General features: G+C 49.6%; 1 protein-coding gene and 1 long non-coding RNA gene across 5 annotated transcripts in view; one reads left to right on the forward strand and one right to left on the reverse strand.

The window, feature by feature from the left end:
* The window catches only part of Eva1c (eva-1 homolog C), a 65,862-nt gene that overhangs the window by 7,783 nt on the left and 33,042 nt on the right, over positions 1-25,037 (reverse strand). Inside the window, exons 3-6 of one of the 4 annotated variants that reach the window (XM_040750514.1) lie at positions 24,392-24,515; positions 14,602-14,751; positions 4,185-4,328; positions 1,236-1,313 (exon numbers count right to left, since the gene is read on the reverse strand). In XM_040750514.1, coding sequence (XP_040606448.1) covers positions 1,236-1,313; positions 4,185-4,328; positions 14,602-14,751; positions 24,392-24,515 — 496 coding nt within the window. Of the gene's footprint in view, positions 1-1,235; positions 1,314-4,184; positions 4,329-14,601; positions 14,755-24,391; positions 24,516-25,037 lie in introns of all 4 variants that reach the window. The other 3 variants (XM_040750513.1, XM_040750512.1, XM_040750515.1) reach the window with 3 other exon arrangements.
* Positions 2,054-4,025, forward strand: LOC121141900. Its single transcript, XR_005878841.1, has 2 exons — positions 2,054-2,189; positions 2,699-4,025. It is a non-coding gene; the product is annotated as an uncharacterized LOC121141900 (long non-coding RNA).

A 25,037-nucleotide genomic window follows, 5' to 3' on the forward strand; every position in this document is an offset into this window, starting at 1 on the left:
CCGTCACCTCTAGCTTTGGGCTAAGGGTGGGTTCTGTGTCTTGGCGTTGTGTTTTCTTTAGCAGGAAGCAAACCACAGGGCCAGTCCTCTGTGGCAGAGAGGACCACGTCCACGAATTCAGCCACAGACGAGAAAAAGGATACTTAGAAGAAATGTGAACGTGTACAGATTTCTTTTTGTCATTATTTCTTAAACAATGCAGCACAACATGGCATTGACATTGTGATAAGGATCATAGGCAATCAAGGGATTAAAGCCCACAGGAGGGTTGTGTGGGCTCTGTGCAAACACCGGGCTGTTATATTTAAGGAACTTGAACACCTGCTGATTTGTGCATGTATGGAAAGTTCTAGAATCAATCCCTAAGATACAGATAGACCCCTATACTTTACTTTCATAACGGGGAGCAGGCATAATAAGTAAAATAGAATAACACAAGGCAAAACCCTTGCTACCCAAAGATAGCATCATAATGTATTCTATGGGACTGCCAGGAACTCAACGGGTTAAATTTGTTCTATATGTCATTAAAAAATTCAGATGAGTTCAAGACCAGCCTGGTTTACAGAGTGGGTTCCAGGACAACCAAGGCTACACAGAGAAACCCTCTCTCAAAAAACCAAAACCAAACAAACAAACATCCAGGCTGGCAGGGATGGTTCGTTGGGTATTTGCTGTTAAGCCTGATGGCGTGACTTCACTCCCCGGGACTCACAGAGTGGAGGGAGAGAGATGACCCCTGAAAGTTGTCCTCTGACCTCCATACTCACATGCGTCCATACGCACTTACATACACACTCATAAGTAAACAAATGTTAAAAAACAAAATCAAATAGCTCTGTCCCGATCTGTGTAAGTTCGGTGGGAAGCAAAGACCTTTGGGGGCTGGCATGGTCAGCTGGCTCCGGCCCCAGCTTTGCAGCAAGCTCCTGGTATCACCAAGAACCTGAGCTGTTTCTAAGATGATCTGCTGTTCAAGGTGATTTTATTTTCATTTTATTTCAGAAAGAAAAAGAGGAGTGGGAGAGAGTAGGGGTAAACTTATTCTACTTGTGATTTTAATTCTTTGTTGAAGCCTAACACTGGCTGCTGTGTGTGAGCGCCGGCCACGCCCCATTGGTATCAGCAGAGCAGCCGATACCTCTGGTCTTTCACTCCAGCTCTGTGCCTGGCTGTCCTCACCGGCTGCTTAACTTCACTTATAAGGAAACGCTGGGAAAAGCCATAAAGATTACCGTATTCATCGTCTTTCGTCAGGGAAGGGTTTAAATTAGCAATGGCTGGGTCGATCGCTGTGAGTATGTTCTTGGGAACTAAAAACCAAAAGGAAGCATTTTAAATACCTGGTACATTAAAACACATTTGCATTTAATATATGTTCAAGGTACAATGTAGATAAAGACTTGCAAAATACTTTTCAGATCACTTTCTCTCTCTCTCTCTCTCACATACACACACTGACACACTGACACAAATAGCACATATGAGACCACCAAATGCCCAAGACATAATATGAAATCTTAGGCATGTATTTGCAGTATTTTTTCCTGAGGAGCTGGCATTATAGTGATGACCCAGAGGTTAACAGTGCATCTACTGTTGCAGGGGACCCAAGTTTGTCCTCAGCACCACAGGGGGTGGTTTTACCACTGCCTGTAAGTGCAGCCAGGGACCCACCTCCCTTTTCTGGTCTCTGCAGGCACCTACACGCACACACCCTCTGCACAAACATATGCACATATATTTAACGAAAACAAATACTCTCTTTAACGGATCCTAGAGACAGGAAAGCTGAGGGAGCAGGGCTTCAAGTTTGAAGCTAGCTTGGGCTACACAGCAAGACCCCCATCTCAAGCAAAACAAACGCAGAAAATAAATAAACTACAGTGTGCTCGTCTAACGGAAAATGTTAGTAATAAAAAGAACACAAGGGTGAATCTGAAAACAGCTTACTCCGTGCGAGAAGCCAGTCACCAGAACCCATCCATTGCGTAACTCTGCTCCTATGAACTGCCTAGAAAAGATAAATCTGGGGCAGAAGTTGACTGGTGGTTGCTTAAGGTGGACAGGGTGTAGAGTGTGGGAAACTTCAGGAGGGGGTCACGGAAATGTGGGGACAGCTGCGCAGCCTGCAGTGTGCTGGAGTCCACCCAGGTGTCTCTCTCTCAGTAGGTGGAAGAATGCCTCAGGTAGGTGCTGAGGGGAACCCAAACCTATCCGAGATACCCGAAAGCAAAGTGACCAGTAAGGACCCCATCAAACCCCTCCTGCTCCTCTGCCTTCGCTCTGAACTTTCTCCTCACTTCGTCAGAAACCTGGAGGAGCCTAGCAACCCGGGTCACATGGTAGACGAGATATAAGAAAGGACGGTTCTGGGAGAAGGATCAGAAGTTCAAGGTCATCCTCGGCTATGTAGGGGGTTCAGGACTATCTTGAGATTCAGGGAGAGAGGCAGAGGGACAGAAGAGGGAGGGAGGGAGGGAGGGAGGGAGGGAGGGAGGGAGACAGAGACAGAGAGAGACAGACAGAGAGAGACAGAGAGACACAGAGACACAGAGAGAGAGACAGAGAGACAGACAGACAGACAGAGAGTGGAGTTATAAAGGCAAAACACACTGCTGCCAACTGGGAGAAGGGAGAGGATGCCAAGTTTTCTAGCTGCAGAAAATTGCTTATTTTCATTTTTCCCTCCGGCCAGATGATATCCGGGAGAAGTGGCAACAGGAAGTAGAGGTGAAGCCAACAGAAACCAGGCAAGATCCGCAGCACTGCTTTCACAGAGACCCTGTAGTCATCTCCAGCTATGAGAAACCCCATTTCCTTCTCTGGGTGCTTAACTCAATCCTTCTGGAGACACCTCAGGACCAACAAGCAGACAACAGCCCCAAGCCGTGAACCACTCGATCCAGGAGACCCTGGCGCCTCTGTGTCCGTTTCTGGAGAGGCACAGGGAGATGCTGGGGGAGACAATCTCGGCCAGCTGCAGAGCGCAGCACTGACCCCAGGAACACAGCAGCAGCACCACAAGTGTGGTCGAATCCACTAGCCTCTTGCTTGTCTCTGGGTCCCAAGAACACTCTCCCCGATCCCCTGGCAGCAGTAAAACCCTGGGTGTGCTGACTTTCCCTACCAGAAGGGTCATTTCTTTCTCAGTCTGTCTCTGGGCTCCTGGCTCTCTGTGAATGCCAGAAGCATTGAGACAAGGCTTCTGCGTGAATGGCAGAGGCTGTGGAGATTCGGAACTGCAGAGAGAAGCTCAGAGAGGATGGACAAATGGCTGCTGGGGTAGGGTCAGTTAGGGTCTCCAGACGGTACTGGAAGCCTGAAGAGGAGCCAAAAGATACTTGTGTGGACTCGCACAACACCAGGACATTTAAGGGCTCCCTGAGAACCAAGATAGAAATCGCTGCTGGCTTCGTTCATCCTCAGTGGCCTCAAAGTTGTCCCCACTTACTTGCTCGTCCTCTGCCAACCTGATGACCTGACGTGCTCCCCAGACAGTTTTCAACCGAAGAAAACCCCATTGCTTATCTGACGTGAATGCCATGAACCAGGATAACCGAGAGGAAAGGTGTGTGAGGCGACTCAGCAGTAACCAGCTGAGCTGTGGGGATCTTCCAACGGCAGGCAAGCAGGACGGCACCCTTAGCGCCTATGTTAAGGACCCTAAAGGTGTGTTCCTTTGACTTCAGCTAAAACAGTTCCGGGACAGAGATGTTGGGTACCACCAAAAGTATTCCTGTCCGTCATCATCATTATTGTTGTTTTGAGACAGGGATTTCTATGTAGCCCAGACCAGCCCTTGAATCCCCAGCCTCCCCAAAGCTGGCGTTGCTGCTGTCCACCATTTTCACCCTTCAAATGTCTACCCCATGATTGAACTAAACCTAGGAATGTTTCAACCGTCTTTCCGGAACTGAGCATGCTCAGTTCCGTAGACCGCCCCCACGGCGCTTTCCAAGGCTGGAGTGACTCCAGAGTACTCCTTACATGCTTCAGGCAATACACCTCTCCCCACTCTTCCATCCTTTCGGTCGTGCTTATAGGCCACGTACCGCCTACTATGTGCCAGGCCACGCGCCACCTACTGTGCGCGATTCAAGGGTCACACACTCCTGCGGGACGCGGCTACCACTTCCCTAACAGGCATGTGTTCATGGAGCTGGTTGAGGGTTTATTCTTACCACAGGCGTAGGCAACAGTGAGGTATTTTTTCACTCCTGGAAGACAGGGGCTCCCGAAGTGGTAATTATCCACGAGGACCTTACATCTCTGCTTCCCGTAGCACCGCCTGGACAGGACTTGCAAAGCCGTGTAAGACAGGCAGTCTGGAAGGGAAGGGGCAGGGGGAGCGTCAGGCTGGTCTGCACCTGTCACCATGCAGCTTATAGCACTTGCTACACACACACACACACACACACACACACACACACACACACACACACACACGCGCGCGCGCACACGCACATGTGCTGAGATGAACTTCCGGTCACACAAAGGCCGTTTCTCTGTTCTCTGCTGATCACCCAAGATGCTTTGCACCAGCTTGGCCATCAGCCCTCGGGAAGCCCTGAGCTTGGCCTAAGGACTTGTCATCACGACCTTGAAATTGTGATGTCCTCTTTGTCAAAGCCTGGATGTTTGCCTTGCCCTGGTCTCCGCAGCCTGTAGTGAGGCTCCTATTTACCTCATGGCCCCTAGGCTTTGAAATATTTGCCTAGCTTAAGGCTTTCTTCTAAATGCACAGGGTCCATGTGCAAATACGTCTCTTTTTTTAATTATTTATTATACATACAGTGCATGTGCCCCAGGAGAGGGCACCAGACCTCATTACAGATGGTTGTGAGCCCCCATGTGGTTGCTGGGAATTGAACTCAGGACCTCTGGGAGAGCAGGCAGTGCTCTTAACCACTGAGCCATCTCTCCAGCCCCACATACATCTGTCTTGTTCATCGTCTTACTCCCACTCCCCAGCTCACTGCAGGACCCGGCCGAGCAACTGAGAAACGGACGGAAGACTGAGCGGGCAGGCAGGCACAGTGCTGTTATCCCCTCCATCGGTAGCATGGGCGCATTAGCTAGGCTCCGTTTCGGTGTCCCCCACACAAGCTCGTGTGTTGGGGCTGAGGCGGCTCAGCTGCTGAAAGCACTGGCTGCTCCTCCAGGGCGTCTGAACTGTCCCCAGCACCCACACGGAACGGCTCACAGCTGCCTGTAAACCCGGGGGAATCTGCTGCCCCCTTCTGGCCTCCAAGGGTAAAGCATGCAAGCCCTGGGGGGAGGAGGCAGGGGAGTCCCTCTCTGCTCACCCAGCCTTGCCCAACACTTAGTGAGCTCCAGGCCAGGGAGAGACCCCGCCTCAAGAAACAAGCTAGCCGGCTTTCGAGGAACAACACCCGAGGCTGACCTCTGACCCACGGGACCCTTAGATGCTCCCCGCGCCATTTTCTAACACAATAAGCAATGCCATGCTTAGAGCTAGAATATTCCTATGCAAATAGGGGACTTTCCATGGGAATTCTTGTCATGGATTTCTCCATCAAAGAGTGCCAGGACACGACCTCGGTGACACACCGTGACAAGCGATTACTTAGGGAAATGGTACCACTGTGTGCTGCTGATGGAAAGGAATGTTCTAGAAAGCTTATGCTGTCTTAGAGCTACGGAGAAATAAATGCCTGACCATCCCCCTCCACCCCCCCCAAGGACCTGCGCTGTAGACATGCATCGCCATGCCCAGTTCCTGCAATGCTGGTGCATGCCTGGCCGCTCTCCCGACCGGGCTGCATCCTCAGTCCAGCCTGGGCAGTCTTAAAGACCGATAGAGGAAAGCACCTAAGATGTGGGGGCGCCTCTGACACACTCTGAGAGCACACCATACGCTAGTGAGAGAACTTACCTTGCCTCAAAGATTTTGGTCTTACCGCCAGAAAGTTTATCTTAGCCGTGACTTCAGGAAGCTGACCCAGGCAATTCAGGGCTGACTCGGGGCTGGCTGTGCCCTTATTGAGGCTGAGCCCTGAACCATCCCCAGGATTGTGTTGTTTCTTTAAAGGTGGCGATTTCCTGCCCACACAGGTTTTGCTTGCCAAGCTCCCTCTCCCCCGATACATGTGATAACAAGATATTCGACCATTTCAATTCTTACTTTTTGGCAATTGTTGAGCACCGTGACTGAAGTTAATCACTCTTGCAAGCCAGTGTTTATTCAGATAATTGGGCTGGCTGCTCTTAAGTGGCCCTGTCTTGGCAGTGGAGAGTTCCTGGCACCTTGATCTTGGCTGAAAAGCCCAGGCCTGCCCACACTTGGCCTTGGGACAGCCTCAGCCCAGCCTTTGAGGCCCATTGTGTGGTTTCTCATTCTCTTATTGAGGAAATAGCAGAATCCCTGGAGCCCACCCAGAAAATGTGACCATAGCAGGAAATGACACACCGCCGTGGTGGAGGCACGCCCTGGTGCCCGGTTCTCTGGGAAGGCTCCCTCCTGGCCCCAGGGAAGGGCCGCTCTGACTGGTGCGCACAGGACCAGCCACGGCCTCTTGAACTCATGCCTTTCATTTCCCCTCTCCCAGATGAACTTTCGCAGTAACAGCCCTGGCTCGCCGCGAGACCTTTCAGAAATGCCTCTGGCTGGGCCACCCTCAGTGCAAAGAACGCAGGCCTTACTTGCTGGGCCCATAGGGTTGTGAGACGTCCACCTTTTGTTGTCACTTTATTAATTGTAATCATCTTCTTTGATACTCGCTTGCTAGGGCAGCAGCCGTGCCTCTCAGACTCAACCCTGGAAGCTGTTTCTGGACAGTTCTGCAAGTTCGACTGAGGTGTCAGCAAGGCTGGCTCCCTGGGGCCTCTGGCTGGCTTGTCTGTCTTACACTGCACATGCCTGTCTCCTGACTTCCTCTCATTACAGAGGCACAGATCTGATCGGGTCAGGGCCCACTCAAATGACCCCACGTCAACTTAATCTCCCCTCTAAAGGTCCTCTCCCTCAGTTAAGGCAGATCCTCAGGTCCTGGAAGCAAGGATTTCAGTGTGTGAGTTTTAGTGGGGCACCAGACAGTATTCAAGATGGTTTACAGCCGCAGATATCTCCAGGGATTTATGTCCATGAATACCCTCTTCCCGCACGCACTAGGCCAGGCAGTATGGCAGAGGAGGAATAAATGACCCCATTCCCAGCAGAAGCCGGCTGCCACTTCCTGAAGACACCCCAGGCCTGCCAGGAGAGGAACTGAAGCCTATTACAGCAACCAGTGCCAACTTCCCACCGTATCGGTTGGCCACCTTGAAGCAGATTGTAACCTCGGGAGACCTCCTTACACCCAAGTGGAGAGCCTCAGCTCTGGGCTGCCCCTGAATTCCTGTCCCGCAGAAGCCGCAAGGTGATACGTGTTTTATCAGAGCCCATTAAAATGTGGAGTGTTTTATTACACAGCAAAAGGAGGTGAACATACAGGTTGATACTTAGGAATGCGTGGCTGAATTGGCGGCTCTTCGACAGGGGAGGGGGCAAGAGTTAGGAGGATCCTGAAGAGAATTTTGGAGAAAATTTCTGGCGTTTTGATGGAAATCCCAGCATCAAGTACCCTTGTACCCCAAAGTCAACAGAAGCTCCAGTGCGACTGTCCCAGCTGAACCCTGAACAGCAGGCTAGGTGTCCCCCCAGGTGCCTGGCCTGCCCCAGCCGTTGATCTGGGTATGAAGCTGCCTGGATAACATTCTCTATGCTGTGCTGTATGAATACAACTATCTACCTGCAGGAAACACAGATAGCTGTCAGTAGTCCTGCCCTAGACAAGGCTGTGATGTACAACCAACACAGGTGATGTCACTACCTGCCTTCCCATGCTTGGCCTGGCCTTCTGCCTTTCAGATGGGATGGGGGGGGGGACACTGTGCTCTCTGTGGTTCCGGAACACAGTCACGGTATAAGCACTCTCATAGCCTGTGCTCAGTAAGACAGCGTGTCTCATTGACACCCGGGCTGTGGGACTGCTCATCACAGCACAGTGGCATCACTCCTGTGACTTCAAGGGTGGCACACACATGTAGTGACATCCACCATGGGGAAGGCCGCTCAGAGTCCCTCAGTCAGCTCCTCTCGAAACAGTTCTACACACAACACAGACAGAATGAGGAGTGATCAGCACTAACGGAACTCGGGGGCTATTAGTAATAGTATGTTTAAAAGAAAGAGGAAAGTTGGGAGGGAGATAGGATGGAGGTCTAGCGGGAGTTGAACGGAGGTAGTCGGGGTTGGATAAGATCAAAACACAACGTATACATGCATGAAAATTTCAAATGACAAATACAATGTCACTTCAAGAAACCAGTAGCCAGCCACATGTAGCAAACCCAAGCTGCAAGTTCAGAAATATTAGAGTGTGGGTTATTCTCTGCTCGACTAGGAACTTGAAACAATTTATGAACTCGGTCAGCCAATCAATCAATCGATCGATCGATCAAGACTCCAGCAGGGAGGAAAGGGGGAGAAAGGCTAGGAAAAATGTGTGCCCGTGCAAAGCATGGAGACATGTTCACCATCATCCATCATCCAAGGAAGGCAAATTAGAGCAATATTACAGGACTAGTTAGAAGGGTTAGGTTGGAGACCTTTAGGAAAATCAAACACCGGACAGCCAAGGTTACAGAGCAATCCAAAATTGTACCTCACTGTTTATTTATGCAAATTGGTACATATGTGCTTGTATGTACTTATTGATAAGCTTATACATGTAAGTCAGGAAGTGCTCCGATGATATAAACAGACCCCACCCTCTTTTGATATAAAACATGTGGGAATTTATCCCAAAGAACTAGCCTGTAAAAGTCTACCAGCACGCTGTCTACAAAATGTATTCTGAAACTCAGAAACAACAAAACCCTCCCAGTTGGGAATCATCCAAGCAAGATGGTGGGCAGTGTTGGGGTCTTCCTGGCCACACGGTCAAAGACCACTGCTATAAAGCTAAATGAAAAGAGGCCAAAAGATAATTACAAAATTTATTCTTAGACATCAGGGCTTAGAAGAAATTCAGAAAATAAATATCCTGTCATTTGATGGGTGAAATTTATAGTTGAATCTTATTATTATTATTACTGTTTGATGTTGTTATTGTGTTTGTGCCAAAGGCAATGATATTGTTTCAGAAACTTCGAGAAATACCTTCCTCCCAGCCTTTGAATGCTGAAACCATGCTGAGTTGTTGTGGCAGCCGGAATGGTCCTTGGCCACTATGTGCCTGACAGGCCATCTCATATCCACCAAGGCATGGGCTTCCAGAGGGGTGTGCTGAATCTAAAGCATGTGAACTCCCCAGGCGTCAGCTCATATGCATAGGAAAATACACAAATCAATCCCGAAAGCCAGATGCTCTGGGACACCAACCACAGGGCTCCCTTCAGAGCTCCCTGATGAGAACCAGCCCTCCGTTCTCATGTGCTCACTCATCTGAGCCCATGCCAGGGCTAGGGTGAAGGCCAAATGTGCCTTTCCCTTCTTCAAAGCCATGTGCCTGGGCCGCAGGAATGGCTGGAACAGTGACTGGAGATCACACACATACACATATACACTGGCAGCCTGTGGCCTGGATGTGACCTGTAGGCATGTTTTCTTTGGCTTGTTCAGGGCTTTAAAAGTTGGAACATTTTACTTAAAAACAACAACAACCTGGATTTGCAGCAGCACCTCTGGAGAGCTCAGAGGCTGCGACCTCACCAGGCCCGCATCCCAGCCTACAACCCAGAGTCAAGAACGAGCACTCCGCCATGAGCTCAAGGGGCTCTGATTCGTTTGCCACCAAGGATTCACAGGGCACCCATCCTGAGACAGGCACCACTCTGATACCTCAGACACAGCCGCTGCGGAGCTGAACCTTTGGGAGGATGAGCCCCCCATTCGTGGCATGGAGGTTTCCGCCATGAAGACGGAGTTGGCAACAACGAGGCTCTGCTCTGCCAGGTGGTAGGGAAACCTGTCCAGTATGGCATTCCAGGTGACTTCTAACGAGTATGACAGAGCTGACCACACTAAGGTGTGGTGACAGAACAGCCCAAGTCAAAAGAGGAAGTTGTGCACAGGCTTGGGAGTCTGAAGGGACACAGAATGCTGTATGGGTCATGAGGGAAGGGGGCAGAAACAGGACCACAGCGGCTTCTAATCTGGTTACAATGGGCAGGGTGCAGGATTTTACACAGAGGGAGTATGGTCTGTTTAACTTCAGTGAAGATTTCCAGGTGCTGCTCAGTGGAGAAAGAAGGGGACCTGTGGTCCAGATGAGAAATGCCCAGAGAAGGCTGGGAGCCAAGAAGCCAAATTGCTGCCACCAGGGGGAGACCCTAGGGTCAGAGAGGGGATGTGGGCCACCTGGGGAGACATGAAGTGTCCTTTGTCAGTTGGGTGACATTAAAGTATATTTACTCCGAAGGGACAAAGTGATGAATTTATGAGGAGTTCTCGCTGGGTGTAGTCAGTAACCTTGATACAGCTTAGCTGTCCAAAGAGCAAAGGCTTCTTAGCATCCAGTAGGACAAAGAAATGTGTTGGCCTGCAAAGGTTTGCATCTTCTATAGACTCACCTATTTTTAATTTACGGATGTATTCACATTCATACGTGCATGAGCACCAGAAAAGCACATGGCGGACAGAAGATGGTGTGTGCTCCTCTGGAGCGGAGTCCTACGCAGTCATGAGCCACCATGCGGGAGCTGGGAGCCAAACCTGGATCTCTGCAAGAGTAGTCAGTGCTCTTAGCCCCTGGGCAATCTCTCCAGCTCCAGTTTGTAGCTTTACAGGTGTGTGTGTGTGTGTGTGTGTGTGTGTGTGTGTGTGTGTGTGTGTGTGCGCGCGCGCGTGCGTACATGTGTGTGTGTCTGCATAGAGACCAGAGGTCACCATTTTGTGTGTCCATTTATTTATTTATTTGTTGACAGAGGCCCCCACACTAACTCTAGATCTCATCAATTAGCTAGATTGACCGGCCCAAAAGGCCCAAGTACCTTCCTGTGTCTGCCTTCTCGCAACGGGGTTACGGGAGTGCACCCCGCACTTGACCTTTTTAATGATGTGATTAGATTTTTTTATGTGATTAGAACTCAAGTCCTCATGCTTGCCTAGCAAGCACTTTACCCACCAAGCCATCCCTCCAACCAGAGGCCTGGGTCTTTGCACGCGTGGTTCTGAGCCGGGGAACGCGTGTGGACTTGAGATTTCCTCGTTTGGTCTCAAGAGCCTTGACTTTCCCGTGTGAGCCCTTCCCACTGCAGAGCACAGCGCGTTGACGGGGGGGGGGGTCATCAGTGCAGCGAAGAGCTTCATCTTCATCACTGTGTGTTCTGGGGACCCTGCTCAGAGCAGCCTCTGAGGGGACAGGGTCAGCAGGCTGCCTTGTGCAGAGCTTAAACTCTTCCCTCCGGAACGCTATGCAAGGGCAGGGTCTTCACCGCACAGGTCTTCCTGTATCTGCAGGTTATCGATGGTGTTACCCCAGTGGGCCGTCCTGAGGGTTCCCCCAGCTCTCCGGGGAAACCTGTGTCTAACTTGTCACTTGGTTGGTTACTTTTCCCATGTAAGCCTGACTCCCACCCAGTGTTGACAGCCACCTGGGGAACACAGATGGCTCTGCCCACTTGGCTGAATCTTTGTGCACTCAAAGGAACAGCTGGGACACTTGTGGGTTCCTAAAGCACACACATTAGATTTAGGAAGCCTGAGAGACAGGGAACCCTTCACCCACGTTAAGAAATGATGTTGGGGTAGCAGGGGGAGCAAAGACACTTGTCACCAAAGCCTAGTGGCCTGAGTTGATCCTTGGGACCTACATGGTAGAAGGAGAGAGTCAACTCCCCCAAGTCGCCCTCTGACTCTCATGCATGCACGTGTAAACAATAAATAAACAAATAAACAAATGTAAAGCATGTTTCAAAGAGAAATGGTGTAAGGGAAGAAACACAGAATGGAGCCCGTGTGAATCCAGACCTGCACACGAAAGCCTTTGGGCTGTGACGACGAGAGAAGGCCTGCTACAGTTGCCTGCAGGCACTCCAGGAAGTCTGACGTGAACTGTGGCTTTTTATAGGCTACCTCTGACAACGGTTTGTGAGAAAGCCTGCACTGTGCAAATTAACGAAGAGCCCTCAATGGTGGGGTGTGAAAGTCCACATGGCTTGGACAGTTAAGGCTCCTTCTGGCTTCCTTTCTCGAGAGTGCATTCTTCCCTAGTAAATCCTCTCGTTTTGCTTGCTGCTATCCACATCTCATTCCTTGTTCCAAACACAAGAGCCCGAGAGCCTCCGCAGGTGTCCACCAGCCCTCTGCATCCACCAATATCAACCGCACTATGCCTCACCTCATTCCACAGGTGCTCCAACCCATGGTCAACTCCTGCCAGGCTTCTCAAGACTCCCCTTTGAGACCTCAGAGGAAATCACAATACTACCACAAGGACTGCCTTCTAGCCTTGATGCCAAGGGCTAGCACCCACAGAAACTACACCCAGGCCTGTTTGACTGTGGGCCTTTTTCCAGTAGCTCTGATCACAGAAACTGGCTTCTGTCCACACTAATCTCTCCAGTAAGTACTTTCATAGCCACACCCTTACATTCTATTCCTTTGCTTCCTCCTTGGCCAGACTGAGAGTTTTTCAAATCTTTCCCTTAGGTCTTGAGTTTTACTGTAAATCTGACCAAACGCAGCCAGTAACGGCCATGCGGCAGTGAGACTCTTTGTGGATTTGAAATCTCATCTACCCAGTGTGGCGGTTTAAAAGAAAACGGCTCCCAAAGGGAGCGGCACTCTTAGGAGGTGTGGCCTTGTTGGAGGAAGTGTGTCACTGTGAAGGCGGGATTTGAGTTCTCCTATGCTCAAGCTGCACCTAGCGTTACAGGTTACTTTCCTGTTGCCTGCAGATAAGGACGTAGAAGTCTCAGCTCCTCTCCATCGTCTGCCTGCACATCACCACACCCCATCGTAAGGATAATGGACTAAACCTCTGGAACTGTGAGCCACCCTGATTAGACGTTTCCCTTTGTAAGAGATGCCATGGTCGTGGTGTCTCTTCACCGCAGCTGAACCCCTAACTGAGACACCCAATAAATGAGTCCATCATCTTTACACGTGGTGTCCCACAAGAGTTTAGGGCATGGACTCCACGCAGCAGGGCTGTTTGCTGCCATCATATAAGAATAACCCCCAGCCGGGCGTTGGTGGCGCAGCCTTTAATCCCAGCATTCGGGAGGCAGAGGCAGGCGGATCTCTGTGAGTTCGAGGCCAGGCTGGACCAACAGCCTCCGATACAATAGAGAAACCCTGTCTCGAAAAACCAAAAAAAAAAAAAAAAAAAAAAGAATAACCCCCTCCCCGTTTTCTAAGAGGCTCCCCACTTCCATCTAACTCTAACTCACTGGCTTCTTCTTCGCCCTCGTCAGAATTTGCCAATGATATTTGCCTTATGGCAAAACAAATTTTTCCCAACCTATTCCTCCAAACTCTTCTGACCTCTTCCCATTATTCAGTTTCAAAGTCGCTTCCACATTCTAGGATAGAGATATACTAATAACCTCATACACTCCCAGAGCAAACTGTCAGTATTCGTTTTCTAGGGTTTGTTTCACTACAATAAGATACCTGAGCTGAGTAACATTATAAAGAAAGCAGACTTATTTTGGCTCATGGCTCTGGTCCAAGGTCAAGAGTCTGTATTTGATGATAACCTTCCTGGCGAAGCCTCAGGCAGCACATGGTACCACATAACAGGAGACAGGACAAAGTCTGCAGCTGTCTCCTCTCTGGTCTCACCCTGTCCTTTCAAAGGATTCACTCATGGGGCCTCCGCACCGATAATCAACCTTATCTGCCTCTCATCACCTCCAAAGTTCATACCTCCAAATGCTTCAGTGGCATTAAGTATCTATCACTTTAATACCTCCCATCAGGAGTGAAATTTTGGTGCATGAACCTTGGAAGACATCACAAGGCCCTTCAAGGCATGTGCTCCTGGGAAGATGATAGCATAACCAATGTTTATGTTTATATTATAGAAGGTATTATAAACAATCTTTTGACATCGTGATGTGGCATTGGCATCTAGAAATGTGTGGGGCCTTGTTCACAGCTATCTTAGGGTGTATGTGGCTGATGGGCAGCACCGCGGACGCTCCTGGTAACAAAGGCAACAACCTCACACGTGTTCAATATAGGAGCTCCCCCGCTCCCCCTCAAGCACTTCCAATGCATGCTTGGGTGAACCCGCAAAGGCAGAGGCCGTGCATATGGAAGCCTGCTGTATCTGTCCCTTTCCCGTCTTCTCCTCATGCACTGCTGGAAGGGTGCCCAATGGCTGGGTAGATCGTTGGTCACTGACGAGCACCCAATGCCTAGACCAGGGCCCCGCATACAGCGAATGCTCACTCCTTACCTCCATGGAGCATGGCTGAACCATCAACAGAACAGGACTATGGGGCAGAGAGGTGGCTGGGGGAGAGGGATCCCCGTCCTTTACTTCCCCTCTCCCGAGGTACCAACCACATTTCACTGCTCACCCAGGACCAAAATCCACTCAGACGATAGGCTAATTATAGCCCCACCCCCCAAAAGCCACCTACCAAAGGGGGGCAGCAGCTCTGCTTCCGAGGGACAGACGTCTCTTTGCTGTGTCCTCCGGCCGTAGGTGGCCGAGTAGATGTTGAGGAACTTGGACTCATGGCAGTGCAGTTTCAGCTCCTGGTCTTCACACACGGTCTTGTTCTTCAATTCATCTGTAGAAGAAGCAGAAACCAGTGACAGATTGGCCGGGCTCAGAAGGAATGGCTGGGGACCGTCTAAGTCACAGCTGCTCAGCCTCTGTGGGCCTGCACCCCAAGAAGGGCATGGCAGGATGGCCCCGACTGCCTGGTGCTTTGGGCCCTGAGGGTTGGGGAGGGAGACCCCTTGCAGAAAGCAGGCTGGAAGCAAGCAGGGAATGGGTCAAAGACTCCTGGAGTCACACTTATGTGAAGGGGGGAGTTGGGGGGAGGCTTAAGGCAGGGGACAGAGGCAATCAGGTCCTGGGAAGTTTTCCTTGCTCCATTTTAGAGCAAAGATTCATTAATAGGAGGAAGCTCCCTGGTAAATGCTGGCTCATACAGCACAAGCCCTTGCCACCACCTCCATAACCACCTCCCTGCCTACCTGAGTCTGGTATACTTTGTTTACAAAGAATGCAGAATGGGGCTGGGGAGCATGGAGTTCAGTGTTTGCTTGCCTAGCATACATGAAGCCTGGCATGGAACCCCCAACAGCACACACATCAGTCCAGACGGCTCATGCCTGTAATCTCAGCCTGGGGGAGGGGAAGTTGGGAGTACAGGAAGCTCAAGATAACTCCCAGACCCCCCCCAGCTATCTAGCAAGTTCCAAGCCACTTGATATGTGAGACCCTGTTCTCAAAAGCATGGGTTTGGGGGAGCTGGGCGTGGTGGTTCCTTCTTGTAATCCCGACTCAGGAGGCTGAGGCAGGAAGATCTCTGTGCTACCACAATGAAATCTCTCTTTACAAATGTTATACAGTGCCGGGCGTCGGTGGCGCACACCTTTAATCCCAGCACTTGGGAGGCAGAGGCAGGCGGATCTCTGTGAGTTCGAGACCAGCCTGGTCTACAGAGCTAGTTCCAGGACAGCCTCCAAAGCCACAGAGAAACCCTGTCTCGAAAAACCCAAAAAAACAAACAAACAAACAAAAAAAAAAAACAAATGTTATACAGGGTTGATATTTTCACCAACTGCCAAGGTAAAAAGTCTTTGTATAAAAAAAATAGAGCCATCCAACTTAAACTTGTTTTATTGTGCGTGGGAATGAGTTTCACAATGCATTATGGCCAGCTGAGTGACCGTTCTCTCTTTCCACAATGTGAGTTCCAGGGTGATGGGGGACGTCCTTCTGTATATGTGATTCTCTTATTGGTTAATGAATAAATCACTGACTGGCCAGTAGAGGCAGGAAGACAGGCAGAGCTAGGAGACGAGGAGAATGCTGGAGAGAGACACCGGGAGGAAACACCATGTAAAGACCGGGAAGATAGGATGTGCCAGGCATTCTCTGGTAAGATAAGGCCATGTAGAAATACTTAATTAGTTATGGGTTAATAATTAAAAGAGGGCTAGCCAGTAAGAAGCCCTAACTAGCGGCCAACAGTTTATGTGTGCTTATTTGGGGCAAATCAACTGCCGGACCAGGTTAGAAAGAAACTCCAGCAATACCAGGAATTGAATCTGGGTCATCAGGCTTGACAGCAACTGCCTTCACCCACTGACCATATTGCTGATTCAAAGTTTATGAGACAGAGAGAGAGAGAGACAGAGAAAGGGGGAGGGAGTGAGTGAGGTAGGGAGGGAGAGATATCTTTCTTTTTGGAAACAGATAGCCCTGGCTGGTCTGGAACTCCCTTTGTAGACCAGGCTGGCCTGGAACTCACAGATATTCACCTGCCTCCCGAGCACTGGGATTAAAGGCGTGCATCTCTTTTGAAAAGTATTAATTTCTGACAAATCAGACTCAGGAGACGGTAGCATGTGAACCTACTTATACCACCTCTCCCTTTTATCCAAGGTTCCTCTCCGGGACTTGAGTTATCTACCATCAATCACAATTTAAAAGCATTGAATAGAAAATTGCAGGAGACTGCATGCATGCAACTTTTATTAGAGTTATTGATACTGCTATTCTACTTTATTATTGTCTAACTTATAGACTAAGCTTGGCCGTAAACACGCGTGTATGAGAAGAGACATAGCCGGGCTGGGGATGTGGATCTGAAGTAAAGAACACAGAGGACCCACGTCCGGTTCCCAGCAGCCACATCAGGCAATCCACAATTTCTCCAGGGGTATCCGACACCTCTGGCTTCCATGTACAACTGTATTCACAAGAGCACACCTGCCCGCAACACACACACACACACACACACACACACACACACACACACACACACACACACACGTCATTTTTTTTAAGTTAAATCTTTAAAAAATAAAAAAAGAATGCATCTTTTTTGGTTTGGAACATCCACTAGGATCTTGGGATGAATACCATACACAAAAAAAGGAACAACTATGCCTATGTATAGCTGTATATTATATATGTCATATATCAATAGTGGGATATGCTCTGAGAATGCGTCCTTGAGTGAACGCTGTGGAGAGCACATGCGTGAGTCTAGATGGTACACTCTATTGCATGCCTACGTTACTCGTTTGGGTTGTTTGCTGTGGTGCTAGGGGTAATCCCAAGGCCTCTTGAATGCTAGGTGCACTCTACGACTGAGCTATACTCACAGATCTACACACGTGTGCTGCATGGTGCAGCCTCCAGGCCCTGGGCTGCAAGCCAGCATAGCATGCTGCCATCCTGAAGACCAAGCCTACTGTAACACAATGCCAAGTATCTGTGTACTTAGCACTGAGCAACGCAGGACACGTGCGGTACAAATGTTAAATGACTGGTATTTTCAGTTCGGTTATAATCTTCTCAGGGCTACTGTCATGGATCTGGCGTGTCACCGAACAAAACTGCCATTACGTTGCATGGCCACATGTGAGACATCAAGAAAAGGCAAGTGTTTACAGGTGAATGTGGATGGGTGATTGACTGAGATTGGGAGTGTGGTCAGGAGAAGATGGAGGGAACTCTAACAGAAGACAGGAATGTTCAGAGGCTGGACAGTGGTTGAGAGAACACGGCTCTGTCGGCTTACTAAAGGCTGTAGAACTGTTCACTTGAAGTGGGAGGATTTCGTGCCTTATTAATTATACCTCAGCATACTTTAGAACTAGAGATAATTGGTACCGAGGGCTCCCCTCCACGTGGTCCTGTTCTAAGAAAATTAAGTGTAGTAATGGACTTCACGCAAAGCAGTCTTTTGATGTGCTGTCTTTTTGAAGCTTCCTCAAAGCCCAGGCAGCAAGAGTTAATGGCAAGCTCCCTTGACTGGCCTGGGCTGGCCTGGGCTGGCCTGGGCTGACTTGGGCTGGTTGGCTGGAGGGAACCAGCTTTCCCAAGAAAAGTCTTGCTTTTAACTTCCTGAGCTCACATTCATCTCCCACACTGCCTGATTCCGTGTCCTGATATGCCTCAAGGCTGGGTTCTCTCAAATGTGGTCCGAGACTTTGAAACCAGGTTAGTGAATTGTGACCAGCAAATTTAAAAAATACAGACCAGCTGGGAGTCGTGGCACACAGCTACAGCCCTAGCCCCCTGGCAGCCCCAGGCAGTTTGAGGCCAGTCTGGCTACATAGTGAGTCCCATCTCTTCCTTCTCTCCAGGAAGAAAAGAAGAGGAAGACAAAAAAGAACGACTAGAAATCATCAAAGGCATAAAAGGGAATTCCATGAGAATAAACAGGGCTGTGACTTCCAAAGATCATCCTCCAGCGGTCTTCACGTGAGTGTACGTCACGTTGGGCCAACGCGTACAGTGTTTTTCTTACTGTGGGTTGGAATCCAAGTGGTTTGGAAGCTCCCACCGTAAGTCTTCCAGAAAAGTACATGCAACACACACCAGAGCTAGGACAGCTGGGTGACCCTTGGCAGAACCGACAATTCGTTAAAACATGAAAGGGAAGAAACCCAGCGATGAACCCCACCTTCCCATGACTTGGGAGCTCCCACGGGTCTTCACCAAAAACCCGAAAGACACGGCCTGGGCGCACAGGCAGGAAGACACCTCAGATCTCAGGATGCCCACCGGCTGCAGCGGTGAGCCCTGGCGCTGGTTTTTAATATAGTCAACCACGCTCCCCCTGCAGGTCAGTTTCTGTGATTTTAGGTAATCCACAGCCAGTCACAGCTTGAGAACAGTAAATAGAAAATTCCAGAAGTCAACAATCCCTAAATTCTAAGCTGTCCCTATTCTGAGTAGTGTGTCATTCTCTTCGGCAACTGGGTTCTGTCCACACAGACGTGAGCCTTCCTTTGCCCTACAGATGCACCCTGTGTATGCCAGAAGCCTGTTAGTCAGTCACCTGGTTCACTGTCTTAGTTATCAGAGCCATTGTCGAAGGATTCATCTCGAATAACCCTGATTTTACTTCCTGACAGCCCAAAGTACAAGAATATTAATTACGATGGCAATTTTATTATAACCATGGTTATAACTTCTGTTTTATTATTGTTGTTATAGATCTCTTACTATGTGCCCAAATTAAACCTTATCATGGGTGTGTAACTATATAAAAGTCATAGGATAGCTAGGGTTTGATGGTACCTGTGGCTTTAGGGAGCCACAGGCCCTCTTGGAATATGTTCCCTTTGGATAAGGTCAGATGATTATATGTATATCTATCTATATCTATTATATATGCATATGCATATATATATGAACGTTCTAGGGCTATGGGCCAGATATAGGTAGTTATGAATGCAGCCGACAGAAAATCACAACTTCCTTTGTAGATGACAATGTCATGCGGCAGTCTTAAAGGCTTGGGCACTCCTGTGAGAGAGATCAAAATGCAATGGAGCAGAAGCCAGGCTGTCAATGCTCACAAGATCCTTGCCCCTTCTGGTCATTTGACATACAGGAGAGCCGGTGAAGCAGGACAAAGGAACCCGGTGTTGCAGTAATTATTTAAAAGACCCTTGCAGGTAGATTCAAGGAAAAGGTTGCCATTTTCTACATAAAAAGATGGCTGAATCTGCTTGTGACTTTGGGGTGCTTGTGTTTTTCGGCCACCCAAGTCTGTAATCCTGGTGTTGTGTCTGAATAGATGCTCTGTCTCATCAACGCTGACAGTTCCCCCGACTTCAAAGACCCAAGGTGACAACAGCATAAAACCAGACTCAAAAGAAACACCAGTGGCCTTTGCAATCAGGAGAACACCTACGTGTTCAGAATGCCTATTGGGGCAGAGCGCCTCCAAACAGGGGTGGCAGGAGCCGGGTCAACTAGACTTCTCAGCAAACTTGAACTCTTTTGTTAGTTTGGTCTCTATAGCTTGAGATAATTACTCTGTAGACCAGGCTAGCCTCAAACTGAAGATCTTTCTGCCTCAACTTCCCAGGTGTTGAAATCTTGGGTCTGTGTCAGCATACCCAGATTTAGAAACATGTAAGAACAGGACTAGCTCTCTCTTTCTGTCTCTCTGTCTCTGTCTCTCTGTCTCTGTCTCTGTCTCTCTCTCTCTCCTTAAATCAGCATTTTAAATTATTACAAAGTGTTTATTTGCTTACTTAATGTACGTGAGTGCTTTGCCTGCATGTATGTATGAGCAGCATGTGTGAGTGTTTTACCTGCACGTATGTATGAGTTCCACATATGTCCTTGGTGCCCGCAGAGGCCAGAGGAGGATCCCGTGGTACTGGACTTACAGACAGTTGTGACTCTCCATGTGGGTGCTGGCAATTGAACCCAGGTCCTCTAGAAGAGCAGCCAGCACTCTTAATTGCTGACCTATTTCTCCAACCTAAGTTATTATAATATTTTAAAGCACACCGTGGAATGAGTACTAGCCATCTCTCTTTGAGTAACAAAAGCTCGTCCACCCAGTGCCAGCAAAACCCACCTAAGACGACAGGACACCATGTGTAAGGCCTCCAGACCCCCTCCCCACCACAGATGTGTACCGCATTGCTTCCTGCTGTGCTGTGCTGAGTCCTAGATTCCCTGAAAATGTGCTGTCACCTAAGAGCGTGTTTTGGGGGGTTCTAAAGGAGAGGGAACTCCTAACGTAACTGTTGCTTTCTAGGAGGAGCAGAGCTCGGTAGGAGCTGGGGTAGCGCTCTGAGCTGCCCAAGGGTGTCACCAACAACACCTCTGCTGAGAGAGCGGAGTCGGGACTCTGCTGAGATGCAGCAGCCATGACTGCAGCTGAGAATCTCTGCCGCGTACGGGGCCCTGCTGGGTTTCCCCTTTTCTCCTAACAGTACACACAGAGTCCTTGACCTGCAGAGAGCTACGTCCAATTAAACCCACGGTGAGTTGCAAAGCTGTCTCGTTGGAAATACGGGTTTTCACATGAATTAAAAAAAAAAAAAACTAGATTGAATGCACTTAACACACCTAAGCTACAAACACATCATAGCTTCCCCTGGTAGTCAAACGATCAATTGGAGGGGTCAGCGAGAGGAAAACCTCCCTTCCGCCTTCCAAAATGCCGCAACTCTGACTGCTTAGGACGGGGGTCACACAGCAACTCGATGCCTCATCTGCTCTCCACCATTTCTCCCTGGGGCAGCCAGGGAGGGCTTTGCCTACACCACACCACCCTGTGTGAACACGGCCTTGGTTTGTCCCCTCCAAACCCATGCTGTCCAGTCCCCACCAGTAAGTGTCAAGAGGGTGGAAATTCTCCCTAACTTTGGTGTTTAGAGATGGGACTTTCAGGCGATTAGGACTAGAAAAGGTTGACCAGGTTGGTGGAGAACGGGGAGGGGGCATGCCCATTTCCTCTGTCTCCAGGCCACGGTAGTCAGGCTCTCACCACCTCCAGTTGCTACAGTCTGAACAACTGATTCTGAAAGGAGTGTTTGCTTTCATCATGGGGGGGGGGCTCGAGAGAAAGAGAGCGAATCCAATGGCACTAAGGGCACAGTCACAGGCATGCTTTTCAGTGTCAGCGGCAGGAGGCCCGTGAAGAACGCAGAGACCCCCAAGCCAGGGTCCTGATCCGTTGGCCCAGGCAGGGGTTGTTGGGATGTGGTGGGGGAGGGGGAGGGGGCATAGAGGGATGTTCGGCTGCTCTTCAATGTTTAGGCCTGTTTTGGGCTATTTACGTTTGTGTGTGTGTGTGAGGCAGGTGCAGTACCGAGGGGCAATTCTATCGTGTGTCTGCTGTCTCTGGGGAGGGTGTTGGAGAAAACTCTGAGGTCTGGGGACTGCCTCCCCAACATGCAGTGGGGCAGAGGGGTGTCCCCTGGGGTCCCATGTCCTCACCCCCAGCACCAGACTACCAGTGTCCAAGAACCGACAAGAGCACAAAATGCAGAAAGAAAAACAGTTGAGTTGCGGTGGCAGAGGAAGTTGTAAAAACTATTAAATCCTGACATGCGACCACGTACTAGTGCTATAATTTCTTTTCAACGAGTTGTTCGAGCAAGCCTGCTGGAGAGACAAACACTGCGTGCAAGAACCCTAGCTGCTAATTTCTGTGTGTGTGTGTATACATGGGTGTGTGTACATGGGTGTGTACGTGGGTATGTGTGCATGGGTTGTGTACATGGGTATGTGTACATGGGTGTGTGTACATGGGTGTGTGTACATGGGTGTGTGTACATGGGTGTGTGTACATGGGTGTGTATACATGGATTGTGTACATGGGTGTGTGTACATGGGTGTGTGTACATGGGTGTGTGTACATGGTGTGTGTACATGGGTGTGTGTACATGGTGTGTGTACATGGGTGTGTGTACATGGTGTGTGTACATGGTTTGTGTACATGGTTTGTGTACATGGGTGTGTGTACATGGGTGTGTGTACATGGGTGTGTGTACATGGGTGTGTGTACATGGGTGTGTGTACATGGATTGTGTACATGGGTGTGTGTACATGGGTTGTGTACATGGTATGTGTACATGGGTGTGTACATGGGTGTGTGTACATGGGTGTGTGTACATGGGTGTGTATACATGGATTGTGTACATGGGTTGTGTACATGGTGTGTGTACATGGGTGTGTGTACATGGTTTGTGTACATGGTTTGTGTACATGGGTGTGTGTACATGGGTGTGTGTACATGGGTGTGTGTACATGGGTGTGTATACATGGATTGTGTACATGGGTGTGTGTACATGGGTTGTGTACATGGTATGTGTACATGGGTGTGTACATGGGTGTGTGTACATGGGTGTGTGTACATGGGTGTGTGTACATGGGTGTGTATACATGGATTGTGTACATGGGTGTGTGTACATGGGTTGTGTACATGGTATGTGTACATGGGTGTGTACATGGGTGTGTGTACATGGGTGTGTGTACATGGGTTGTGTACATGGGTGTGTGTACATGGGTGTGTATACATGGATTGTGTACATGGGTGTGTGTACATGGGTTGTGTACATGGTGTGTGTACATGGGTGTGTGTACATGGGTTGTGTACATGGTGTGTGTACATGGGTGTGTGTACATGGGTGTGTGTACATGGTTTGTGTACATGGGTGTGTGTACATGGGTGTGTGTACATGGATTGTGTACATGGGTGTGTGTACATGGGTTGTGTACATGGTATGTGTACATGGGTGTGTACATGGGTGTGTGTACATGGGTGTGTGTACATGGATTGTGTACATGGGTGTGTGTACATGGGTTGTGTACATGGTGTGTGTACATGGGTGTGTACATGGGTGTGTGTACATGGGTGTGTGTACATGGATTGTGTACATGGGTGTGTGTACATGGGTTGTGTACATGGTGTGTGTACATGGGTGTGTGTACATGGTTTGTGTACATGGTTTGTGTACATGGTTTGTGTACATGGGTGTGTGTACATGGGTGTGTGTACATGGGTGTGTGTACATGGGTGTGTGTACATGGTTTGTGTACATGGGTGTGTGTACATGGGTGTGTGTACATGGGTGTGTGTACATGGGTGTGTGTACATGGGTGTGTATACATGGATTGTGTACATGGGTTGTGTACATGGGTGTGTACATGGGTTTGTGTACATGGTTTGTGTACATGGGTGTGTGTACATGGGTGTGTGTACAGGTGGGGGGGTTCAGGAAGTGAAGGAAAATGAGTGACAGAAGCCAGGTGACATGACGGTGGCAAGGGGACCGATGGGGGTGGAAAGGGAGAGGGGGACAAGGGATGGGGAGGGAAGAATTGGGATAGGATCAACCAAAACGACGCCTGAAAACGCCATTACTTTCTGTGCTGTTTTAAGACAAACTAAGAAAAAGGATGTCCGTTGTGCCCGATCCCCTGCAGTCTGTTGCAGGCGCTTCCCGGGTGCCTAGAAATGAGGCCTGTTCCTTGGAGAGGGCTCACTTAGGGCTTGCGCCAGTGTGCATTAGGGATGGATGGTAAACGTCAGCGGAGGAAGCACAGGGACCAGGATGGAGGAGATTGCTCAGCACACCCTGGTCCACAAGAGTTCATACACTAGGGAGGTGGTGCCTGCCTATGCTGCTGAGCCTGGGGGGAGGCCACGCCTCATAATGCGACCCCCTTTGGAAAGCAGGATTTGTCCCTTGCTTTGAGGGACGCCCCTTGCATTTCCTCCCCCTGTGGGTACTTTTAACATCAGTGCAGTGGAGAAAGGTTTCTACGAGTGTGGATTTGTATGTAGGAGCACACACATGCGTCTCTCTGATGTTTCTATTGAGGGATTTGAGGTTAGGTGAACACCATGGACTTGTGTCCCTGAAACTAGGGGCCAATCCCAAACACACTGTCCCCCCCCACCACCCTCGGAAGTTACTTACTAGGTTGGCATTTAAAGGAGACCAGGAGGTATTTACTGCTTCCCGGACAAAGGTCAGGTCCGAAGACGCGGCTATTGACCAGGAGGTGGCAGGCCCGCTGGTTCTGGCACTCGTCCAGCACCTTCTGGAAGGAGGGTAGAAAAGCAGAGGCTTGCAAACCGCACGGTGTCTTCTGGACCCCAAGCCCTGGTTGTTCTGGACTCTGGGGGCATGAGGCGTCCCTGTCTGGCCTGAGTTGCATCTGGGATGGAAACAGCTATGGATGGAAGGCGGCTCCCTATAACTTTTAGAAGAAAGAACTGTGGTCCAGAAAGCCAGGCCCACGGGAGAGCTGCTGTCAACCAGCTGCAGTGGCACTACAGCTCATCTTAAGAAGGTCCATCCCTCAGAGGCTCTAGGGCACATGAGTGATATCAAGACACCTTTGATTGGTCAGCTGGAGGGCGCTTCAAGCTTTAGAACTGAGAGAGCCACAATGGCCAGGAATTATGGCCACACCTCCTTACCTTTAGGAATGGCCCCACACAGGCCCCAGGAACTTGGGAAAGACTTCAAACACCCACACTTTCTCTACCAAATGAAATAATTTAAAGCTGACTTCCACACTTGACAACCTCGGGGGGCATGGGCCTATGACTTTGCTGCT

Source organism: Mesocricetus auratus, unplaced genomic scaffold (assembly GCF_017639785.1).
Source record: "Mesocricetus auratus isolate SY011 unplaced genomic scaffold, BCM_Maur_2.0 Super-Scaffold_100008, whole genome shotgun sequence".
Classification (NCBI taxonomy): Eukaryota; Metazoa; Chordata; class Mammalia; order Rodentia; family Cricetidae; genus Mesocricetus; species Mesocricetus auratus.